The sequence below is a fragment of the Cololabis saira genome, chromosome 14 (genome assembly GCF_033807715.1).
Source record: "Cololabis saira isolate AMF1-May2022 chromosome 14, fColSai1.1, whole genome shotgun sequence".
Classification (NCBI taxonomy): Eukaryota; Metazoa; Chordata; class Actinopteri; order Beloniformes; family Belonidae; genus Cololabis; species Cololabis saira.
Window position 1 is genome coordinate 21828032 of NC_084600.1, and position 22835 is coordinate 21850866.

Below are 22835 nucleotides of genomic sequence, written 5' to 3' on the forward strand. Positions count from 1 at the left end.
GGTCTTTATTCACAGCTCAGAAGTCAATACAATGTTAATGGTTAAGTAGCAAAAGACCATCCTCTTGATTATGCAAATATTCATTGGTTAATTTAAATTAAACCAATGTGGTTGGAAAAGCAAAAGACAAAAAGCATTTAGTAACCTTACCTAGGCTGTGAATACTGAATGTGTGTTTCTGCCGCAAAGTTGGACATTGAACATGGAGGTCAATGAGGATTGACTCACTTTCAGAGCCAGCCTCTAGTGTTCAGTTGATGAACTGCAGTTTTTTATTACTTCCCAGTTAGGGCCTGATTTACTAAGATCCTAAATAAAGAGTACTAAATTGTGTGTGCACTGAAAAAGTTTGCACGTGTTGTTGTGTGGTTTGCGGGTGATCAACTAAGAATGCTTGCGCAATTGATAACAGGTGCAAACCGCAGTATTTAAATGAGGTGTTGCGTGTCTTACGGTTTGCGCCATGGAGAGTCTGGATGGAAAGCAGGATAGTCGCAAGCGCAAAATGAAATTTGACGAGTTGGAGTTAGAGATATTAGTGGAAGAGGCAAATAAATACATTCATGAACTACAGCAAAGAAATTTAAACATTACCAAAAGAAACGCAATATGGGAGAAAATCTGCGATAGAATAAATGCAGTTGGTAACACAAAAAGAACGGCAGATGAGGTTAAAAGAAGGTGGCAAGATATAAGCGAAGAACTAAAGAAAAAGTGGCCTTTAATAAAACTTGTGTAACCATTTTTAAAATAGCATGCAGCAGAATAAAGACTCTCTCTCTGCGTATTCTTTGATTTTGGATGTCGCCTCCTTGCCACAATAACAGCAGCAGCAGATTAGCACCTTCCTTTCGAACGTATTAAATACAGACGCAATCACAATCCCCGCAATAACTTTCAGGCTTGGTAAATCTCATTGCGCGTGGTAAATGGACCAATTTGCATCTTCCCCTCCCAGTATTTAGCGCTTTCTGGCGGGTACGGCCCATATTGATTATTCATCAGGGCAAAAGTACTAAATGAATTGCGTGTGCTATTTTGCTCATTTGAGAGACGCAGTCCTCTTTGCACGCTGTTAGTAGATCAACTTGCACATTGGTTTGCGGGTGATGTCAAGTTTGCACACGTTTTTACGCACGCAAACCTTTAGTAAATCAGGCCCCTTAGACTTCACACCAAAGTTTTAGAGTATATCCACATGGAGATGAAACGCTTATAATTTCAAAATCGTTCTTCGTAAAGACAGAGACATGCGTCCATGTGAATGTACTCAATATGAAGATGTAAAATGCATGCCAGGCCTGTGGGGATGATGATGGAAAAAAGAAAGTACAAGTGTATGACGCAAGCATTTCAGAAAAGTAGCAGAGAGACGGTAACAACGGAGCCACGCAAACAGTGTCTTCAAATCTTTGCACTCTGGAACCTGGTTTCAAAATGATTGTTTACAGACCCCCAAAATGCCGGTTTTGTGTGGATGATACGCTGGTTTTATGAAATACTTCTGCGTTTAGGGCTGAGCTTGTCGTTGTGTGGATGGGGCCATAATGTTGCTGCTTCGCCCGGCCACAGGAGAAGATGGAAGCAACTGATATCAAGACAAGGAAGCTCCTCACGATGCACGGAGGATTCTACCCCAAGTCCAACACCGTGAGACTCTACGTGAAGCCCAGGAAGGAAAGGTGGGGATTAGTGAGAGTCAAAGCCCCCATCCAGAATGAAAGATTCAACAAAGATCCAGGAATACCTCAAGAAGATGACACATAATGATAAAGAGCTAAGTAAATGTCTCAGGCACCAGAAATCCAGTGAGGATGAAGAAGAGATACATCCAAGAGTGGTGGATCCTGTGGGACTTCCACATCCAGACTGGTTAACTGCTGGCAGCTTTGTCATAATTGACAAACTCCAGAAGAAAGCATTAATGATAGACGAGTGACACAATGACACGTCTGTGCATCTGAGGTTCCACACCCCGGGATCTCATGAATTTTTATACCTCACTCTGAATCAGGGAAAAAAGGAAGTGGATATTTGAGATCTGGCATCACTCAGTTCCAGATGACACTCTGAATGTGGAAACGCATGCCTTTGTTATGACAAGTAATGATAACTATAATTGTTAAGAAGAGAAATCAGTAATTGATTCCATGGACTCAATTTTGAATTAACAGTTGATATTTTACAATATAAACTTCCTTATTTTCACTCTTTTGTTAAAGATATTGTTAAAGACTGTGGAGAAAAGTATCAGACAGGAAAGTTTCAGTATATCAGCTGGAATAAGTGGGTTTAAATGGCAGAAAGACTAGTGTAAGAGCACGGCCGGTGGTCTTTGATCAGTCATGACCTTTGTTTTATCTGGCCAAAAGTTCAGTAACAAATGCTGTGATCTGTGATCCGTTTCTTCATGATTGTAACAGCCAAATGCTTATAAATCTGAATATTAACAAAAGTGCCAGCCTCACCTGAGAGTCTGATATGGATACGCGTTTAGACTCCACCGTGGGTCTATGAGTCGCACGAGAGGACGTCTGTGTGAACCCTCCATCAGATGCTGGATAAGATCCCCTCTCCTGAAGAGACAGCTTCCTCCCAGTAAGGTGAGGCCGCGGTACGTGCGCCCTCTTGTCCTGAGCTCCATCTGGCTGGACTTTGCTGTTCTTCACACCGTTAGCACTCGATCCATCAGAGTCTTTTGTGGTCATGGCAGCCATAATGTCTGAGAGACCCCTCGTTTGTACGGAAGAGTTGGGCTCCAACCCGTCACAGCCGGAGTCGCTGCTCATAGCCATGGTGGCCAGGGGCGTAAAAGCGGTGAAAGAGCTTCTGATGGTTAGAGTTCCAAGGAGCAGCCACCGGCATCAACGTGACCTGGGCCAACCTGCTGTCCCAACGTTCAGGGCTTCACCGGGACTGGAGAGGAGAGAGTGAAAGAGGCTGTGAGGTTTCAGGTTGATTTACCCACTACAATTACCACTAAAGCCACTTTACTTCTACTTAACCCACTACAAATGCCACTTAAGATACTATAATTCTACTAAACCCACTGCAACTGCCACTAAACCCACTGCAATTACCACTAAACACACTACAATTGCCACTAAAGCCACTACACTTCAACTAAACCCACTGCAATTCAACTAAACCCACTGCAATTCAACTAAAAACTACAATTACCACTAAACACACTACAATTACCACTAAACCCACTACAATTCAACTAAACCCACTGCAATTGAATGAATGAATGAATGAATGAATGAATGAATTGTTTATTTCAGTTACATTACATTATTTGCAATTCAAACTGTGTGCGTGTGTGTGTGTGTGTGTGTGTGTGTGTGTGTGTGTGTGTGTGTGTGTGTGTGTGTGTGTGTGTGTGTGTGTGTGTGTGTGTAAATGACAAAATACTTTCATACAAGTTTACACTCATCAGTTTCACACAAAAAATAATAATAAACTCTGTAACCGAAAAAGGAATAGGCTGAAGCCAAAGCTTATATTTGCCTACCCTGTACTTTCCAACAGAAAACCCAGATTATCTGCAATATGAAAAGAAACAAAAAGAGAAATTTCCCTTTAAATTGTTCTGCTTAACCAAATTATACTCCAATCATTTAGCATTGTAATCCTTAATTATTTTACTTTTCAATATTTTTTTAAAATTCAACAGAGATTTACACAGTTTCACTTCATCACTAAATTGATTCCATAATTTGACTCCCAAAAATGAAACACATCTATATTTAACATTAGTCCTCACACGACATCTTTCAAAGACCCACAGCCTTCTTAAATTATAATTTGTTTCTCTTAATTTAAAGAAATGCTGAAAACAAGCAGGAAGGCTATTATTCTTAACTCGAAACAAAATTTCTAATGTTTTTAAATATACAATATCTATGAATTTTAATATAGATATTTTAATATGCATGACTCTACAAATAATTTATTGACATTGAATTATTATAGAATTTTTTATTGAATTCAACTAAAAACTACAATTACCACTAAACACACTACAATTACCACTAAACCCACTACAATTCAACTAAAGCCACTACAGCTAAAGCCACTACAGTTACTGTAAACTAGAGTTACACTGCTGGTGATCAGGATCAACTGATTTTTAGATGACAGTCATGAAATAAGTCGATTCACTTTCGTTCTGGTCAAAAACATGACCATTAAATACATCATTGTATCTTAATAATTAGAGAAATCTGATAGTGTTTTTGTCAGTCCGTTTGTAGTGAAATATGATTATTTTGGTTAGAGGCAATTCACAACAAAATATACCTCAAGGTGCAAGGTTAATATTCAGATCAGAGCAAATACTTTTAAACATGATTAAATTCAACAATAATCTAATTAAATCCAGTGAATTGTCTTAATTATCTTTGTATGAGGTTATAATAACTGTTGGACTACCTTGGTGGCAAACAAGAACCACAATGTTTGGGACAACAAACTTAATACAACACAAAGCACATCACTCCTTGGAAAACTGAATGGATAGAAGACTATTTCTTTGGAAAAACAACTGCCTTTAAATGTAATATGTAATAATAATGTATTACATATGTAATAATGTAATATGTTGATAAGTTGTGAAGGCTCCAAGTGCCGGATGGTAAAAATTATTAGTGCAAAGCAGTGAGTTGGCATTTAAAGGTTCGATCCATCCGCAAAGAAGTGTACTTCCTTCTGTTGATGCCTGCTGCATATGTCATGCACGATATACAGAGGGCATAGAGAAACAACGCATAAAAGGCTAAGGATAGCACTATTAACGTACACATCCTGCAGCCTCTGCTATCTTCCACGTGTTGATCATGAGAGTGGAAGCATTCAACTACCATACTCTGGCAGAAAGTTGGAATCAGATATATCATAATGACGGAAACTAAGACTAAACTTAAAATGAACAGTGAAAAAAATGCTGTTAACTGAAATAAAAAGATTTTTGTGTTCGGCACTCCATTTTGTTTTTTTCCTCAGTAATTCCGTTTCTACCAATTCTCATTACTCGAAGGAGAGCATAAAGGAGCTTTGTTCGGTATGACATTGTTAATAAGATTCTTTCAAGATGTTTTTGTCAATATCTTTAAGTCAATACCTCAAAAACTAAGACAAAGACTAAAACTAACACATTTCTCAAAATTAACACTATTGGTGTGCTTTTTAAAACCAAAAAGAAAGCTTAACTGAAATAATCAAACAAACTAAAACCAAGATAAATAAAAACTATAAAAAAACTGATTGGAATCATCCCAAATCTGTCTTGGCAGGTCCAGCCTTGAAGAAATTTTGAAAACAGAACCCACCTGGATAACTGCATCCTAATAGGGCTGTGATGTGCACTTTATCCTGCTCGTGTACTGGTATTTACTCCCTCATCCTCACAAATCATTGAACATCAGTTAAAGCACAGTAGCAAATAAAACTCAATTTGTAAAAACCAAACACAAATTCCATAACAAGATGCTTGCTATACAGACATGGACACAGGTAATTGGATGATTATTTTAATAATAGGGTGTAATGACAAAAATGTAGCTCAGCCTGAATAAATGTGCAAGTCTTTACAAAGTCAGCTCAGGGTTTGTTTACAAGTAAAATAATAAAATACTGAAGCAGGCCAGAGGCTGGAGCTTAATCAAGCAGCCTGAAAGAAATGGGAGATGTCATCTCTTTGTGCATGTGGGTGGCCTGATGGCTTAACTTGCCATCCGTTTGCATATGCTCATTAATTCAAATAAATGTCAGAAATGTAAAAAAAACAAAAACATTGGGAGGCAAATTCTGGTTTATGCCTTTGCTCGTGGCTCACTGTATCCCTGCAACATGCTGAATGTACGTCATAAACACTCAAAGACTGAATCATAAAATCAGAAAGATTGAACATGCAGCATAAATCAGGATATGTATGTTTATTATATTTTGTGAGTTTTGTTGTCATCTCCAATGAAATTTCAGTCAGGGGCAGACTTTAACAAAGGAGAAATATCCAAACCCTCTTGGATGTCAGAAGCAGGTTTACTCCTGGAAATGCACAAGATAGTGATGAAAACTGAGCCTGACCACGCATCTTTCAACCCTTCATCATGAAGTGGAGTCTATCCCAGTAAAGCCGGACTTCATAGTGTTTTAATCTCCAATCTTGGTACAAGGTCAGTTCAGAGATGTTCTGTAAATGGGTCGTGTTCTGCTATTCCTGAAGTGTGTCGGGAAGGTATAACATCATGTTCAAAAATAACTGTGTTCTACTTTGTCCAGGTGTGTCAGTCATTCATGCATATGCAAACTCAAGCTTCAACGTCATATTGTGAAGTTGTGCTATAGTCAATGTCGGTTCCCTACACCACCCTGGTCCACAAAACTGGAATTCATGTTTGTTTTCAGGGAAGCCAAACTGGTACAGTGTGGTCACCGCCAAAAACAAGTAAAAAAGAACAACCAGTGTGGTACTGTGATTTGGAAATGGTAATCCAAATAAACTTTACCTGGTTTCATACAAAACCGAAATGAGTATTTTCTTCACTTGTCTTTGAAAAGGGAAAAGTGCAGTTTTGTGAGAGGAATCTGATGTGGTCGTGTGAAAAGGTGCAGTTCTTCAAATGGCCATTAGGAGCTGCCTGCTAATCTGAGGCACTTTTGGAGCAAACAATGTAAAGTCGGAACAAAAAGTGATTTTGTTCTCCATTGTTAGATATCCAACTCATGACAATGGTGAGCGTGTTGAATTATTGTGTTTTCATCAGGTAAAAATGTTATAAATCACAATTTTATGTATAGGTAAGTAAGGGCAAGTTATTTTTTTTGTTTTTTTTTTAGTCACAGTTGTCATGTAGCATATATAATGTCATGGAGCTTGTGGTCATCACTTTGGCTACTTAGTAGATTCGATGAACTTTACCTTTAAGTTCTGAATTAAGACCTAAAAGTAATCAATATTATTTTAAAGATAATATGACTTGCTGGGCTGTTTTATTGTTCTCAGCTTCATTCAAATTCATTAGGAAACACCACTTTAAACAGTGCCCCCGCCCCTCAACACCTCAAACAGCATTTTAGGTGCAGGTTTAAGATCAGTTTGATGGCAACATATAAGATTAGTTTAGATGACAGATTCCCATATAGTACCTAAGTCCATCAAGAGCCTTAAATCAATTAAGAGGTAAAAGGATGGAGTCTGGGATTCAACTTGGCCGACGAGACATAGCAGCAAAGTACAGGACGACGGCTGGAGGCGATGCTAGCTACCAAGGAGTCTAATGCACATTTGAATCACAGACTGGTCAGGTGTCACTACCACAACATCTAAAACTAGGATGCATATACAGATTCAAACAAAACCTGAAGAAACGTTAGTTATTATCATTGATTAGCATGAGCCAAGAAAGGCTAAGCTAGTGGATGGGTGGATGGATGGATGGATGGAGTGATGGATGGATGGATGGATGGATGGATGGATGGATGGATGGATGGATGGATGACAGCCAGTGAATTTGCAGCTTATTTCCATCTTGCGTATGAATACTGCAGTAGTTTTGAATATTTTATAAACTAAACTGCTTACAAACAAGTTCCTCTTGTATAAATGAATTACAGCTGTCAGCCCTGTTGATCCTTGACACTTTAATATTTGATTGATAACAAAAAACTTTGCCAGCCGGGATGAAAACATCAATTAAAACATCCACATAAATGTTAAGACCAAACTAAATCCACCAAGCTTTCCATAAAATAAAAAAAATAAAAAATTCACCACCTTCCATGGCATCAAGGATACTACCGGTAGTTGTTTTGCAGACACAGATTATAGGCACAGATTTATAAGCAGACAATATACTACGACAAAAGCCACTATCATTATTATTATCATCATCATTTTAAATCATTATTTCATTAATGGCACCAACCATAATAATGTAATGATAATTAGCTTATATTGTGGCGCTTCGGTGTTAAACTTTTTATCTCTTCCATGACTCCAACTAGCATTTATAGGAGTACTTTGTAAAGTGATTCTCGTGTGTCGGAGTCATAGCATCTGCCACAAACACACTCCAAAAATCCTACAATTGCATTTGCAGATTCCAAATAACAGTTATCGGAAAGATATAAATTGTGAGTGTGGGAGGAGGCCTTTCAGCTGCCAGGGGAAATGCATTGTCTGGGTCCTGAGTCATTTAAGGAAAAACAAAGCGGCACTTTCATATTTTGCTAATTCTCTTCACAACTAGTGATTATGTGTCTCTTGAAACGGGTTCTCTCTGCTGCAGCGCCATTCAGCCCGCTGCATGTGTGAGCTTTATCCTGGCAGAGACGGGAGGCGGAGGAGAAGCAGCCACTTTTCATTTCAGCTGCACTGACACGTTTGTTTACAGAAGCAACACATTTCCATCATGCATTAGTATTAATATTTCATTTCACATTGAAGCTTTTATTTAAGCTGCTTCCACCCATCTCATCAGATTTGATAGGAAACAAACCACTTTTTCCTTCTCTGCATCACACTATCACAATAACACTAACTACTGTGACCATCTCATGCGAGGTTAAGTCCCATACAGAGTACAAGCATTTAATATTTGTGTCTGTTATTGTCAAGCTTTTAATGCATGAAGGATTGAGGTAATGTCAACGAGCGGCGCTCCATCGCGCCACTCATTAATTCAAAACTCCTTTTGCTGCCATTAGAATTAATTCAACAATTTACTTCTGACTGGTACAATTAAATCAAAGTGCTTCATTTCTCCTCGTTATTATCATATGGCCTTTAAAAAGGAACACAGGCCACATCATTTGAATAACTTTCACATATTTATCAAGTGAAACTGCCAGAATGAGTTCCACTCCTGCCCTTTTATAGGCATCACTGTCCATGTGAGTGATTTTGCACAAGATGCCCCAAAAAGAAATTCACATAGTTTAACATTTCACATGACAAACTCGCTCCTACTCTCACCCAGTTCTTTGACAGCCATTTGTCAATCTTTCACAAGAAATGAGAATCTGTTGAGTAGTAACTATTACAATCTAGCTGGCGCACCTGCGTCAGTCCTTCTCCGCTCAGCTATCCCTGATTGATCAGCTGCTGCAATTTTTCAAATCACCAGTCCTCAGACTGCACATCCCTTTTTCTCTACCCTTTTACTGGCACCTGAGTGCACAACCATTCAATTTTTTTTATATATCTTATCCTTCTGTAACATTTCATCTTGCAGACACTTTGAAAAAACACCTCTCTGGTGCCACACAACATCTATCATTATTTTGGTAGCTCCATGAACTCTTTTTGCAATTCATCTCTCCTTTATATGTTTATATTTATGTTTCTTTTGCCCCAAAGAACTTTGTGAAAATGTTGGAGACTCCTATTGCTTATTAAATAAATGTGGTGCAATGGAAATGCAATAATATGATCTAGTGCGATGACCTTGGTTCTCCTTTATCGTAATTCACTGCATATTAACAAAGAAGAAGTGCTTGAGTGAATATATTTGAGTGTCTGAAGAGACTCCCAACACAATAATACAATCCTCTCACTTTAATTGGGGAATCCTCAGTGTTTTTTTTATATTTGTAGGAAACTGAAACTGTTGAAATAACAGACCCAGATCAGAGAGGACTTAAATTATATGGCCAACCCGGTTGTGCCTAGTCGGCAGCGGTCCTGCATGGCTGTGCCCGGTGGCCTTGCCTGGGTCCAGCCCGGGTACGTGGTCCGCAGCTACGAATGTGTGTCGGCCCGGCATGGGCCCCTCCTGGTGGTACGGGGGCCGCGTTGGTGGCTTGGGCTCCTGTGACCGACCCGGGATTGTTAGCGGGAACGGGCCCTCTGCCCCTGACCTGGCTCCCTCCTCCTTCTCCCAACCCGCATCATGTCGGCTTGGTTTTCCTTTTCCCCTCTATCCTTCCTCATCATCTTCTTCTCTCTTTCTCTGATCGGCGGCAGGAGTGGTGGAGCTGCTGCTGCCGGGCTGTGTGGGGCAGGAGTCTGCTGGGTTGGTTGCCCTTGGTGGCACCGCTGCCATGGATGGGGACACGATGGGGCCTGGGGGGGTCGGTGCCAGTTGAGGATGTTGGCAGTGATCAATGATGATAACAACCACCATTGTTATTGTAAGAATCACTATTGAAATCATTATTATTATACACACACACACACACACACACACACACACACACACACACACACACACACACACACACACACACACACACACACACACACACACACACACACACACACACACACACACACACACACACACACACACAGTATGTGGCTTTCAGGTTTTGTCAAATTTGGTTTTAACCATTAATACTTATGCATACATCTGAAAAAAAAATTGTCCATCTTTCAACTGAGTTTTGAAGGAAAAACCTTTCAGAAAGTGTTATTACAGTAAGAGAGGAGAGGTGGGCTGTAGACACGAACAAATAAAATCCATTTGCTTTCCATTTCCATTTGCTCTCACCCCTGATGTGCCTGCAGTCACCCCCCCCCCCCCCCCCCAATCGCTGGGTCGTCTGCCGGTGAACAGAGATGTCCAAGGCCAAATTCAAAATGAAATAGTTTATTCAGAGATAAGAAAAGGAAATGCACATTTCCTTGCTATTCACATCAGATCTGCTTTGTACCAGTTTATTCAATGTAAGGTCCGACCTTGCAGACCTGCCATGAATGATTTTTTAAGAAAACCCCGGCCCATATCTGTGTTAGTGTAGAATACACCAGGAAGACAGTGCCATGAGCTGATAGCAGCTACCTCTGATCTTCTTTTGCTGTCATTTAATATTTTAAAAAGGGAGGTGCAGCACCGCGCTGCTCATCTCGGGTTCAAATTAAGTCCAATCTGATTATCTAGATGTGTTTGGAAGACAATGACTTCAGAATTGTTATTTTAAGTCACAAGATAACCACCATCGAGCCACATTATCAGTCTTCAAAGATCTGGGTTGCATGATGGAAAGAATTTGCTCAGGAGATGCAGCTGACAAGCTGTGAACTTCTGATGCAGAACAGAACTTGTACCATACTGTGGCCACACGCAGCAGTGCTCCAGGTCAAAAAAGAGGAAAAAGTTACTGATGTGGAAGTGGCTGTAGTGCCTTGACACCAAGCAGGTCTAGAAACCGATGTTAGAAGAGGCTGTTTCATAGTTTATAGATTCATTATTCAAAAAGATAACTTCTGGATGTTCAACGTCCACATCCAGATATCATCAACCTCACGATAAATGATAAAGGTGAATAAATGCAAAGGTGGATTTCCATTAGTAGGGGTCCGATGTAAAACAGAGTAGGGTCAACATCCTCTCCGAGACATCGTCTGCAGGATCCACCGACTTAGCAAAATACAACTCTGCACGACTAGGTGGCAGGACTGCACCACTGTCTCCCAATACTACTAGCCAACCACTGATGGAATAAAAGAAGACCATAACGAAGAAGAATGAAAACAATCTACAACAACAGAGTCAACATGGAGGGATTTGAGGTGGTGGCTGCATTTCTGGCTACCGTGATTCCATATAGTAAAGGTTGGTTATAACCAGAACTCGAGTTGTAAAAAAAAATCAGGAGGGGATGGTGGATTTTATCATATGGGGACAGATAATTTGTGCTGAATACAAATAATATAATATATTACAAATAATAGCACTGACCAAAATACTGCAGGAATGACATAGCAGCAGTTAAATGCAGCCTTTTGTAAGCTTTAAATATCCACTGGGCTTACATCTAATACATCAAAACACAACAATAAAAAACAGTTTTCTGAACTTATCAATATGCCTCTGTCCTTCACAGGATAAGTAAAATGGATCACTGCAAAAACTCACAATCTTAACAAGAAAATGTGTCTTATCTCTAGTTAAAATGTCTCATTTTAGTAAAAAAAAAAATCTCATTACACTTAAAACAAGACTCATCACTGGAAAGAACAATTTTCACCTGTTTCAAGTAGATTTTCACTTAAAATAAGTAGAAAAATCTGCCAGTGGAGCAAAATTTTTTTGCTTGTAATGAGAAGATAAATCTTGTCCCTATGGCACATTTTCCTACTTATTTCAAGTGAAAATTTACTTGAAACAGGTGAAAATTGTCAAATAAGTTATTTCTCTGGTGATGACTCTAAAGTCAGGATGGCAGTTTTACAGGGGGGATGATTTTGACCGCTTTTATTTCAGGGGGGATGCCATCCCCCCTCATCCCCCCTCAACTCCAGTACTGGTTATAAACGAGAAAATAAGATTCCGACTTGAAAAGGAGGCTGAGAGGGGAGAACAGAGTCATCTCCTGCTTAAAGCATGTCCAATCAGCATCAAATCAACATTAAATCAACAACACCCCCTTCTAGAGCTGGATACCATTTTATGGGCACTGAAGCTTTGAGAGAAGATTACAGCAAATATTCAAAGCAACAAAAGGTACCGTCTTCTCAACTGAGCTTGTGATATGACACATCAAAAGAGAGCTCATACAGCTGTCATCCCTTTAATAGTAAAATAAACCGAAGTATTACCGAGGGTGACATTTACAGAGGCCCGTGAGTTTTAGCACTGACTTTTGCAGTCGGTTGCTTGCGACTGCAAATAAAAGAAAAATCCAGATAGGTCAAATAAAAAGCCAGAGATGTCCATCTATTGAATAAATACCTGAATATCTGAGCATGTGTTCCCCGGCGGACACCCCAGCCAGCATTTTATGAAGGTGTGTTGAGGTATTGTACCCAAGGCAAGGACTTGTTGCAGGTCCATCTAAATTCCTGAAAGTCCGTGTCAGTAAGCCGTTCCAGATAATGGCGCACAACCAGGCGAGGCCCTGGAAAACTACCCCCGCTGATGGAAACTGGCCTATTGACGGATTTGGAAAGCTTGTTGAAACAATACACTCTTCCAGATTAATTGACATTCAGAAATGTAGTACTCTTCATGGTAATACTGTTGGGTCGTGGTTGCCGGTGGTTACAACACAATGAAGCCGTAGTGATTTGTTCATAAGGGTGATCGGGGGCGATGCACCACCACCACACATGCATTCAAACGTTCTGTTACAGTCGTGACTGATTTGATTGGACCGTTTGTGCTACCGCTGTTTGCATCCAATCAGCATAAAAGTCATGACCCCAGTGGTCCCGCCTCTGCTAGGGTGATTTCAGCCAGGTTCAAACTCCTACAAGGTCTCTTCCATAGACTCTCATGTATTACCGTATCAGTTTTTTCCATATTTCAGGCGCTTCAGTACAATTTCTGAGGGATCCAGGAGGGCTAGCACTTGCTTATGTCATACGTGAAGTCTACACAATTATGGGTACTGCTTGCAGCAACTTAAGTTGTTTTCAGCTGGCATAATAATCAAGCGCCAACCATCCAGCTTCCAGGGTGAGTGCCACGTTGAACTAAGATCCATGCAGTTCCTCGACTGGCCACTAGAGGCTGGCTCCAAAAGCAAGTCAATCTCCATTGAGTCCCATGTTAAAATGTTTAGAGCAGAAATACACACACTTACAGCCTGGTTCAAAAAAATTGTTTTGGTTTCAATTGATCCTCTGTCAAGCCCCGGCCTTGTTGCTAGGTCCGACAAAACTGTCATCTCTCCTGTCCACTCCCATTGTAAAAACAGGGGTTTACATCACTTTATTTATGATTAATACCATTTATCATTACGTTAAAAAAAAAAATCCTTCTGATTGGTCAGTGAGGGACAAATCAGAAGGCTGACAAAGGGTCAATTATTTGATTTCACACCCCGCTCACTTTGATTGATACACAAACGAGAACCTTCCTGTCAGCTTCCCGCGCAACATGGCTGTACCCTGTATGAAGAAAATGAGCCTTAAAAAAACGCTATTCTCAAGCAGCTGATTTGATCAGAAAAAGTGAACGATTTCTTGCTAACTGCAAAGGTCCTGCTATTCTACAAGGGGGCACCCTGACAACAGATATTTTTAATAAATATTATCTTCCGATGGTAAAGAATTTGCTTATGGGATTTTGATTGATTGACTGATTTATTTTTGTAATTTCATAGTCACATTTTAACTACTTAATTCAATCTATTAATAATGAATACATAATTTAATTCCTGCTGGGAACCTCTTATACCAGTGTGACCACAATGTATGGATATAAAAACACAAGGGAAAAGAGAATTCATGTATAATATACCATTGTTGATTTCTATTGGTAGCAACTGTATGAAGACACACACGCACACAGTGTATATAAAATATGGGACTTTTAACAACATCACCAACAGTAGCACTCCCTGAGATCTTTTTTTAAGAGCCACCACAGAAATGATGGAAGTCGGGTGGAGCTACACAGTCTTAATGAAGACAGGAGGATCAGGTGGATGGGGTGGTCCACAACACATTGGTCTATTAGTCAGTGAGGTTTCTGTAAAGCATTGTTAAGATCATCTCATATCCCCTTAACAAGATGTTTATTGTTGTAACCTCGAAGGCAAAAAAGTTTATAAGGTCAATAAAGAACTTTTATTGAGCCAAATCACATTCTTGCATTCAGGACTTTAGATGTGTGGGGCCTGATTCAGAGTAAAACTTTGCTGTTTCACCATCCCATCACTAAAGAGTTTGTTGTGCGTGCAGGGCTCCAGACTAACTTTTTCACAGGTAGCACTGGTGCCACCTAGCTTTTCATTTAGTAGCACCAAAACAAATTAGGTAGCACCATATTTTTCATTGCTAACATTAGTTACATTATTAAGCATTAATTAACTGTTTACAGATTAACAATCATTATGTATAGGAAACACATAGCCTACAGTTAGGCTAATTAATGTTTACTACATGCCTGGCATCTTATTCAACACTAAATTATGCATTTTCCCATAATTTCAAGCAGATTGATACTAGCAAAACAAGAATATTTAAAGTGTATTTCAAATGCTTTATTGCAGCAATATCACTGCAGAACAAAGAAAATGCTACATTTAGTCTGGGCTACCTCACCCATCAGACAATCTAGCAACAGATGTTTCTTACCCTGAAAATAAAACATAGAAATTCAAACTATACAGCTCAAAACCATCACTAAACATGACTGTCATTTCAAGTGGAATGATACCAGTCAAACAATAATATTTAAAGTGTCTTTCAAGTGCATTTTTTCAGCAATATTGCTGCAGAACAAAGAAAATGCTACATTTACTCTGGGCTACCTCACCCATCAGACAATCTAGCAACAGAAAATAAAACATAGCAACAAAAATAAATATAACCATAAATATACAGGACTGTCTCAGAAAATTAGAATATTGTGATAAAGTCCTTTATTTTCTGTAATGCAAAAATGTCATACATTCTGGATTCATTACAAATCAACTGAATTATTGCAAGACTTTTATTATTTTAATATTGCTGATCATGGCTTACAGCTTAAGAAAACTCAAATATCCTATCTAAAAAAATTTGAATATTCTGGGAATCTTAATCTTAAACTGTAAGCCATAATCAGCTATATTAAAATAATAAAAGGCTTGCAATATTTCAGTTGATTTGTAATGAATCCAGAATGTATGACTTTTTTTTTTTTTTTTTTTTTTTTTTTAATTGCATTACAGAAAATAAAGGACTTTATCACAATATTCTAATTTATAACAGTCCTGTAAACTTGTTTGTGTCGTTGTGCTGAACCACTTCTGAATATCCATCGTTACTTTGTGTTAACGGAGAAGCAAAGAGCAGCGTCTTGCTGGTGCAGGAAACTGCGCGCTGGACGCAAATGAGTGACGGACACTGGCTGATTTATGGTTCCGCGTTGCACCAATGCAGAACTTACGGCGTAGATACGCGGGGACGCGAATGTACGCTGCGCGTCGACGCGTACCCTACGCCGTCGATTTAACGCGGAACCATAAATAAGGCTTTACGTGCGCCCATTTGTCTTTTTTTCCGTCTTTTCAACTGAGCAAACACATAAACTGCTTATGCACCCTCGCAGAACCCTGGGCCTGCCCCTCGTATCTTAACCACGAGAACCGTGCCAGCCGTTGTTGAAAGCTGTACTTTTTTTTTCTTCTCCCCACTCTCCCCCGCCTCTTTCGCCAACCTGTCACTCTCTTCATCAGAAGAATCCATGATTATTGTCGCTCCCTCTGCTAACCCTTCTCTTCCTCCTCCACCACCACCAGCCTTGTTTGTTGCCTCCAAGTTTCTTCTTAAAATAATCGACTATAGACCGCTTCATACTGCGCTTTGTTTACCTTTTTGAGCGCGCTGCGTGTACGCGCGCGTGCACTGCTGTGCACGTAACGTGCGCAGACCGTACCAGGTGCAGGCAGACAGAGAGAGGAGAAATAGGACTCGCAGGAATGAGCCAGAAAGTAAGATTGTATTATCAACCACTCCATTAATGCACTAACACAGCCGAGTGAAAAAAATATAAAATATTTTTTTGTTTCCACTAGTCCTCTTGCAAGTAGCACCGGAGCGACCTCATTAAATTTTAACTGCACCTTAATAAATTAGGTCGCATATGCGACCTAATAGGTCGCACTCTGGAGCCCTGTGTGCGTGTGTGTTTTCTTTAATAGGTGAGATATGGTATCAGAGGAACTAGTACACATCCTTTAATGTAAAACACCGTCAAAAATCAAATGAATGTCAGTGGATCAAGAAGAAATCAAATACGCCAGGTCTTATCTCTGGGTTCAAAGTACGAAAGGAATCTTTGAGCTGCACTCCCTGCTGCTCTGAACAGACAGATGAGTAACAAACATTTACAGCCCTGCTCATGCTGAAGCTCATCATATGATTATATATAAAAACACTCGGTCCATTATGAAACACTCAACTGTTCACTTCATTAAAAAAAAAAAAATGCAAATTTTAAAAAAGGCATAAAAGGTGCCAAAAATAAGCAGGTGTCTCATTAAACAGCCCTATACTCAATTGTGGACGATTACATCTGCCGATAATTTAACACTAATTTAAGCACTTTGTCACAGTTGACTGTCAGTAAAAACATCATAGAGTTGGCTTGTTGACACGTTCATGAGGTTCAAAATCATAGTTCCAGTTCACAGAAAACACATTTTTCACTGCAGGGTTTTATTGATAACAGACACCATCCGCGCTGGCTCCTAATTCATACTCGATACAAGCCCCAAAACAATAATCAAATCATCATACGCTTCTTCATATCAAATAAGAGCCCTGTTCTTCCTTCATGCAGCTCTTTTCTCTAAGTCCCACAGGTTGAGCAGGTCAAATTGCATTCTCCTGTCATATGTCATCTTACTCAAATAAAAAACAGGTCACATTAACATGCAGAAGGAAATAAAACACAGTATTGAGGGAGGACAGAAAGTCCAGAAGGGGGATCCCTAGGTGGACAAAGACTGCCTTCTCTCCCTTATTCACATACATGCAGGAGCAGCATTTCATCATGTCATTGCTGCTTTAACGGACACTTAAAACTGACTGAGCCTCATGAGGTGCAGGTCAGAAACTGAGGCCAAACCTGGGTTTCAGGTGCCGAGTAAGACCAGAATTGTGTCATTAGGAGCTGAAGAACTCCAGTCTGGCTTCACTGCAGTCTGACTCCATGTCCTCAGCACAGGAGCACTGCCTGTTTGGGTTGTTACATGAGTTTACTCAAATATTTTTGGAGATTTGGACGGTAATCTGCTGAGCATCTCTGAAAATTGACCAGATTGGTTATATCAATCCTGCATCTGATCCCCTGCCAGCTCGATCTGCTCTGTGTGGATTAATGCCACTGAACCACAGGCGAGCATTCAAACAGACTGCGCGGATCTTTACCGGAGCAGAGCTAACGGTTGCTTCAGGGACACTTCTGAACCAGTGATTCTGGTGAGATGGCTCTCGTTGATTAAAATGGCTGCGCTTCACGGCGGCTGCAGGGCGCGGCCATTCCTCAGTGCCTCCACTCCCCCGCTGGGACTCAGGGAAAACACCTTTTCCACTGAAATGTCCTGACAATCTTCTATTATCATTGTTCATATCATACATTTAATTCTTCCAGCAAATCCACTCACAGCATCATAAAACAACTAAAGTCATCCAGTCAGCTTGTTACACTTTATTGTTTTTCATTCTGTTCTTGTAGGCAAACTGTCTCCCCATAAAAATGCATTTATTAAAACTGTTTTCACAGTCCAGTTCTGTGAAAACGTCTGAATGAAGCCTCTAGTGGTAATAACGTCAATGTCTGAGAGACTGAATGCTGCTGCTTGAACAAACTTGCACATGAAAGCACTTTTCATGCATCTCATGTCTGAAAAAGCTTCATGGATTAATATGATGACATAAAACAGCATCACCCTAGTGAACAAGGCTAAAAATAAAGCTAACAGAGCCTCTGCTATCTTCCAGGGTTTCCCTCTCAGAGCTGGTGCCTGGTATTAATGCTCTAATGCTTTTGCTTGGGCGCTGCTTCGTCAAAGGGGTCCCAACTGGGGATTCACTTCAATTGATGTAAATGCAAAAACATACTCCAAAAAACCCTTTCCTTATGAAAGTAAGGTCAAATAATACTTTATTTGGAAATAAAGTAAGACATTTCTTGGTCTCCGTTCATTCGGTTGTAAGCAGTCTGGGTGATTTAGGGCGGTGGCCCAAACTAAATCTTGTTCAAGGCCACTAAAGACATAGTTCCCACTCAAAGTTGAAATTTTGATGCTTAGATTTTGGAGTTTTTACAATCCAAAGCAGGGTATTTTCAGGCAGAACGTCCATTTGTTCAGTCACAACCCGTCGGTGGGTGATTGTCTGTTATTGAGGATGGCTGCAACACAATTAGATCCATCTCTTGAGCCCAGAGCACACAACATTGAGACACTTCTCCAACAAAACCTTTTAATCTATTTTCAAGAGTCGGATTATTTATATATTTGTATTAGCTGTTTTATTTAGCAAATATACTAATGAGTTTTAAAATGTATATCGTGTCTCTTGTGCTATATATTGGTTTTCTCTTAATGCCTAAATAAAAACCTGTATCCAGGAGCCTCAAGCACGTTCTCTGTTGGATTATAGATGACAAAGAGGGAAGACTGTATTGTAAACTGTTGTCATTTTCAAAGAAAATGTAAAAGCTGTTTAGGTTCCTCCTCTTTTTTCCCCAAATAAGTTGAATTGATCACACAAAAATCACAAAAAATTATTTTGCATGCGGTTGAATTTAGTTCTTGGGGAAAAAAAACAAAAAAAAAACAAAATCGGAATAAGAAGGTCAGAGCTTAAAGCCAGCCAGAAATCTGAATACGAGTATCTCCAGTAAACACTTTCCGTGTCGTTTACATGTCAGACTGATTTTGGAGCTCTTTAATTTAATTTACAGGATTAGTAAGTAACTTGATGAGACACGGTTAGTTGTCTCTGTAAACCCGTTAAAGACGTCCGGGTGTAACCAGCCCGCCTGATGCGAGGGACTTACTGTAGCAGGCAGTCACCAAGTCTGTGAGAAGTGATCGATCGGACCCGACAGAAATACACTCTGGGACAATCCCAAACAAATCCAGTGTCACTTAAGGGCCACCGGCATCTCTGAGCGTGGCTGCCTCATACATTAATAAGCCCAGGATTACCCTGTCTGTGTGCAGCACTGCAAGCTGACAAGTTGGATGAGCCAATTATTTCTCCTCTGCTCACACGACTGTGACCTTGCAGTGTCCGGCGTGGCTGACCTTCCTGGAATCCAAGAGATGTCACCTGAAAAGGCTCCTTCCAACAAGGACAGCCCTGTCTAGTATCATCAACCACGTTCCCTTCCTTCCCACTCAAACGCCGCCACCAGCCCCGCCTCGACTGATAAAAACCAGTGTGCAGATCTGTGTTGTATGAGATACTCCCACTAAGTAGGGTGGGCCTTGGTCACCGGCCAGCTGCAGCAGCTTGGAGTTTATCTATTTTTAGAAGTAGTCAGGACTTAGGATGAGAGAAATGCAAGAGATGATATGGCAGAGGAGTACAACACAACCCATCCTTCAACCTCACAGTTGTCACCTAGAGCTTGCAGCGTGTCAGGATTTCAACCTGCAGAGGATTACTCTGCTGCAGAGGAAACTGAGAAGTCATTTATCTCTTCTCATGTGAGGGATCCTTTAAAGCCTTCAGAGAGGAAGAACTTCCCATTGATCTCTATCCTTTCTCATCATAGGCTCCTGGGGCAGTCCGTATGCACAGAAGCCTCTGCTGGCTGCATCTTAATGTACCTTAATTGATCAATTAGGCACCCAGAAAGCTTTTATTTCACCCAGCCTTCAATATATATATATATATATATATATATATATATATATATATATATATATATATATATATATATATATATATTAAAGACTGACTAATGAAGATTCAAACAAAACAAACATGTGCTGAACCCAATTCATAAACATCCAGCAGAATGCTGAGACGATGTGTAACCTGTGTGCATGTAAATGTGCAAGAGCAGATTACAGTACAGTAAGTGTTACAATTGTCATAGTTCACGACGTCTGACTGTGGATAATCATCTAATGAGTGCAATTTACAGCGTTTTGTGGCCAGTGATAATTATTCCCTTTAAGTTATGTTATGTTAGTCACACATGGTTAGGATTTATTTATCTGCTCGCTAAAATACATACCATCCTGAGCTGTTTCAGAGGATAATCCCTTAAAAGAAAGGGAAACATCTCCTTAAAACAAGTTAGTAAATGCTTATTCTGGAATTAAAAAAAGTTAAAAAAAATACTCTAAAATAAAGGAAGGGAGAGGAAAAAGATATGGCTGTGCTCTCTCACAGACAAAAGACTCCAGAAGAGTCAGCGTGAGTTGCTGGTATCACAGAAAGAGGAATGCCACGACCGGCAGCCCCGCGACGACTCTTCTGAATAATGTTGTGTCCAAAAGAACGTTGTAAGACTTTTCCCACGAACCCAACACACAGCAAATATGTGCCATGACTACAATGAATATAAAAAAGGTATAGGAATAAAGTGTGGAACTCTTCACATATTCAAATGCTGCCTTTATTGACGTTTGGGAAGTGGTGGGACGCTCCTTTGTTAACACTAGGTATCATGTATTCAGAACCAACAGCAGCAAAAACAAGGAAAAATGGGTTCATTTTGTTTGGAATCTAAGACTGATGACAACAATGCACATGTAGATACGCATGCACGTAGTAAACTGCACTAGAGTACTCTAGTATATTTGGAACATAATCAAGTCAAGGCTCTAACAGCCGTGATAGGGGTGCATTATTTCCTGTAGGACATCTAGTCCACTTGCATTGAATTTTACAAGAAATCAAACACCTGTACAGTGCTGAATAATCTGATTAATATCCATTTCTGAACCCAGTGTAATGGTGTCCTAATGAGCTCAGGACGTTAGGTCAACAGTAAACCGGTAACCTGCCTGTAGTCCATGTTGAACCCATCTAGTCCCTTTTGTTTCGCATCATCTGCCATTTTTGGCCAGGTCTCCCTTGAAAAAGAAATCATTGATGTCAATGGGACTAACTTGGTAAAATAAAGGTAAAAAGAAAAAAATCAGCGGACAGAAGACGGTTGCAGACGGTTGAACGTAGGAGACAGGACTTTATGTGATCCATGAACAAGTGCGTAAAGCAAGGGCTCGTCCTATCAAACCACTAGCAATCATTTTAAAGTTAACGGTCTCGTTAACTTTTCAAACTTCTAAATGGCTGACCTCTCTGGATGATGGGATTAAAACCACAAGCAGCCTACCCAGCTTCTTTGACCTTGCAACGGCAGATGTTTCAGCAGCTCTGTTGTGGGATCCACGTGGGCAGCTGCTGTGGCCAAATTTCCCCAAAACACAACAGAGCCACAATTATCACAACAGTTACAATGCCGTTGCTGCTAAAACATTCTTATCTACAGTTGTTGACTTTGTAGTCACTTCAGAAACAAATGTGTGCAGTTGATCTCAAAAAGAAAAAAAAAATAAGACCCCTATTGAGCTTTGGGCTGAAAATTTCCATGAGTTTGGTCCTAAATACAGACAACACCCCGCTACATTTATAGCGATGCTTGGAGATTAAAGTCACACTTTTCTCTGCTACACTTTGTACAAATTTTCTTTTTTAAAATATATTCTCTTTTTTAACTTATATCTATATATTTTCTCATTTCATATCAGAGCAAACTAATTTTCATTTCATGATTAATAGATTCACATTAAATATATATTTATTAAATTTTGGGGGGTTTATACAATAAAGAATAAATCAAAATATGGAGAAATTGACAAAACTGAAAATCATGGCTGAAATGTAATTTTTCAGGTTTTTTTTTCTGTGAATTATTTTGTAGTCACGTCTGAACAGCCCATCAAAACCTCTGAATATTCATTCTCATGGTGTTGCTGGACAATTATTGTGTCCTCCAGGCAAACACAGAGACACCTTAATTAAGTTACAAGATGTTTTCAAGAGGGAAAAAAAGATTTTGAATCTAGCACCAAACACTTGCCCTTCAAAGATTAGAAACTACTGTTAACAAGATTTTTTTCAGCCTTGATAGGCCTGTTCATTTACTTCCAAATCATGGAGGCCAGATCGCTGTGGGAAATACAACAATATAAAAATATTGGTATAATTGGCTGTGCAGCTCTTTCTCCCTTTTTCAGTGCTGAAAACATGACGTAAGAATCTTTTATTTTAATCCTTGGTGCCTGCAGAGGTTGTGGCTGGTCGATCTGCAGAGCTGCTATGGTTTCAAGAAGAGGTGTGTTCGCTAAAATGGGTTTCTTTCTCAAAAAGCCGGGGTCAGGTTTTGCTTTCCACTCCTCCACACACACATCTTTACAAGGCTGCT

At 39.8% G+C, this 22835-nt stretch overlaps 1 protein-coding gene across 9 annotated transcripts in view; it reads right to left on the bottom strand.

The window, feature by feature from the left end:
* The window catches only part of camkk1a (calcium/calmodulin-dependent protein kinase kinase 1, alpha a), a 92247-nt gene that overhangs the window by 55256 nt on the left and 14156 nt on the right, over nt 1-22835 (bottom strand). For 5 of the 9 annotated variants that reach the window (XM_061740143.1, XM_061740134.1, XM_061740138.1 and 2 more), the window contains one exon: nt 2469-2916. In XM_061740143.1, coding sequence (XP_061596127.1) covers nt 2469-2795 — 327 coding nt within the window. In that variant the 5' untranslated portion in view covers nt 2796-2916. Of the gene's footprint in view, nt 1-2468; nt 2917-3514; nt 3546-19445; nt 19463-19596; nt 19674-22835 lie in introns of those variants that run through there. The other 4 variants (XM_061740140.1, XM_061740137.1, XM_061740141.1 and 1 more) reach the window with 3 other exon arrangements.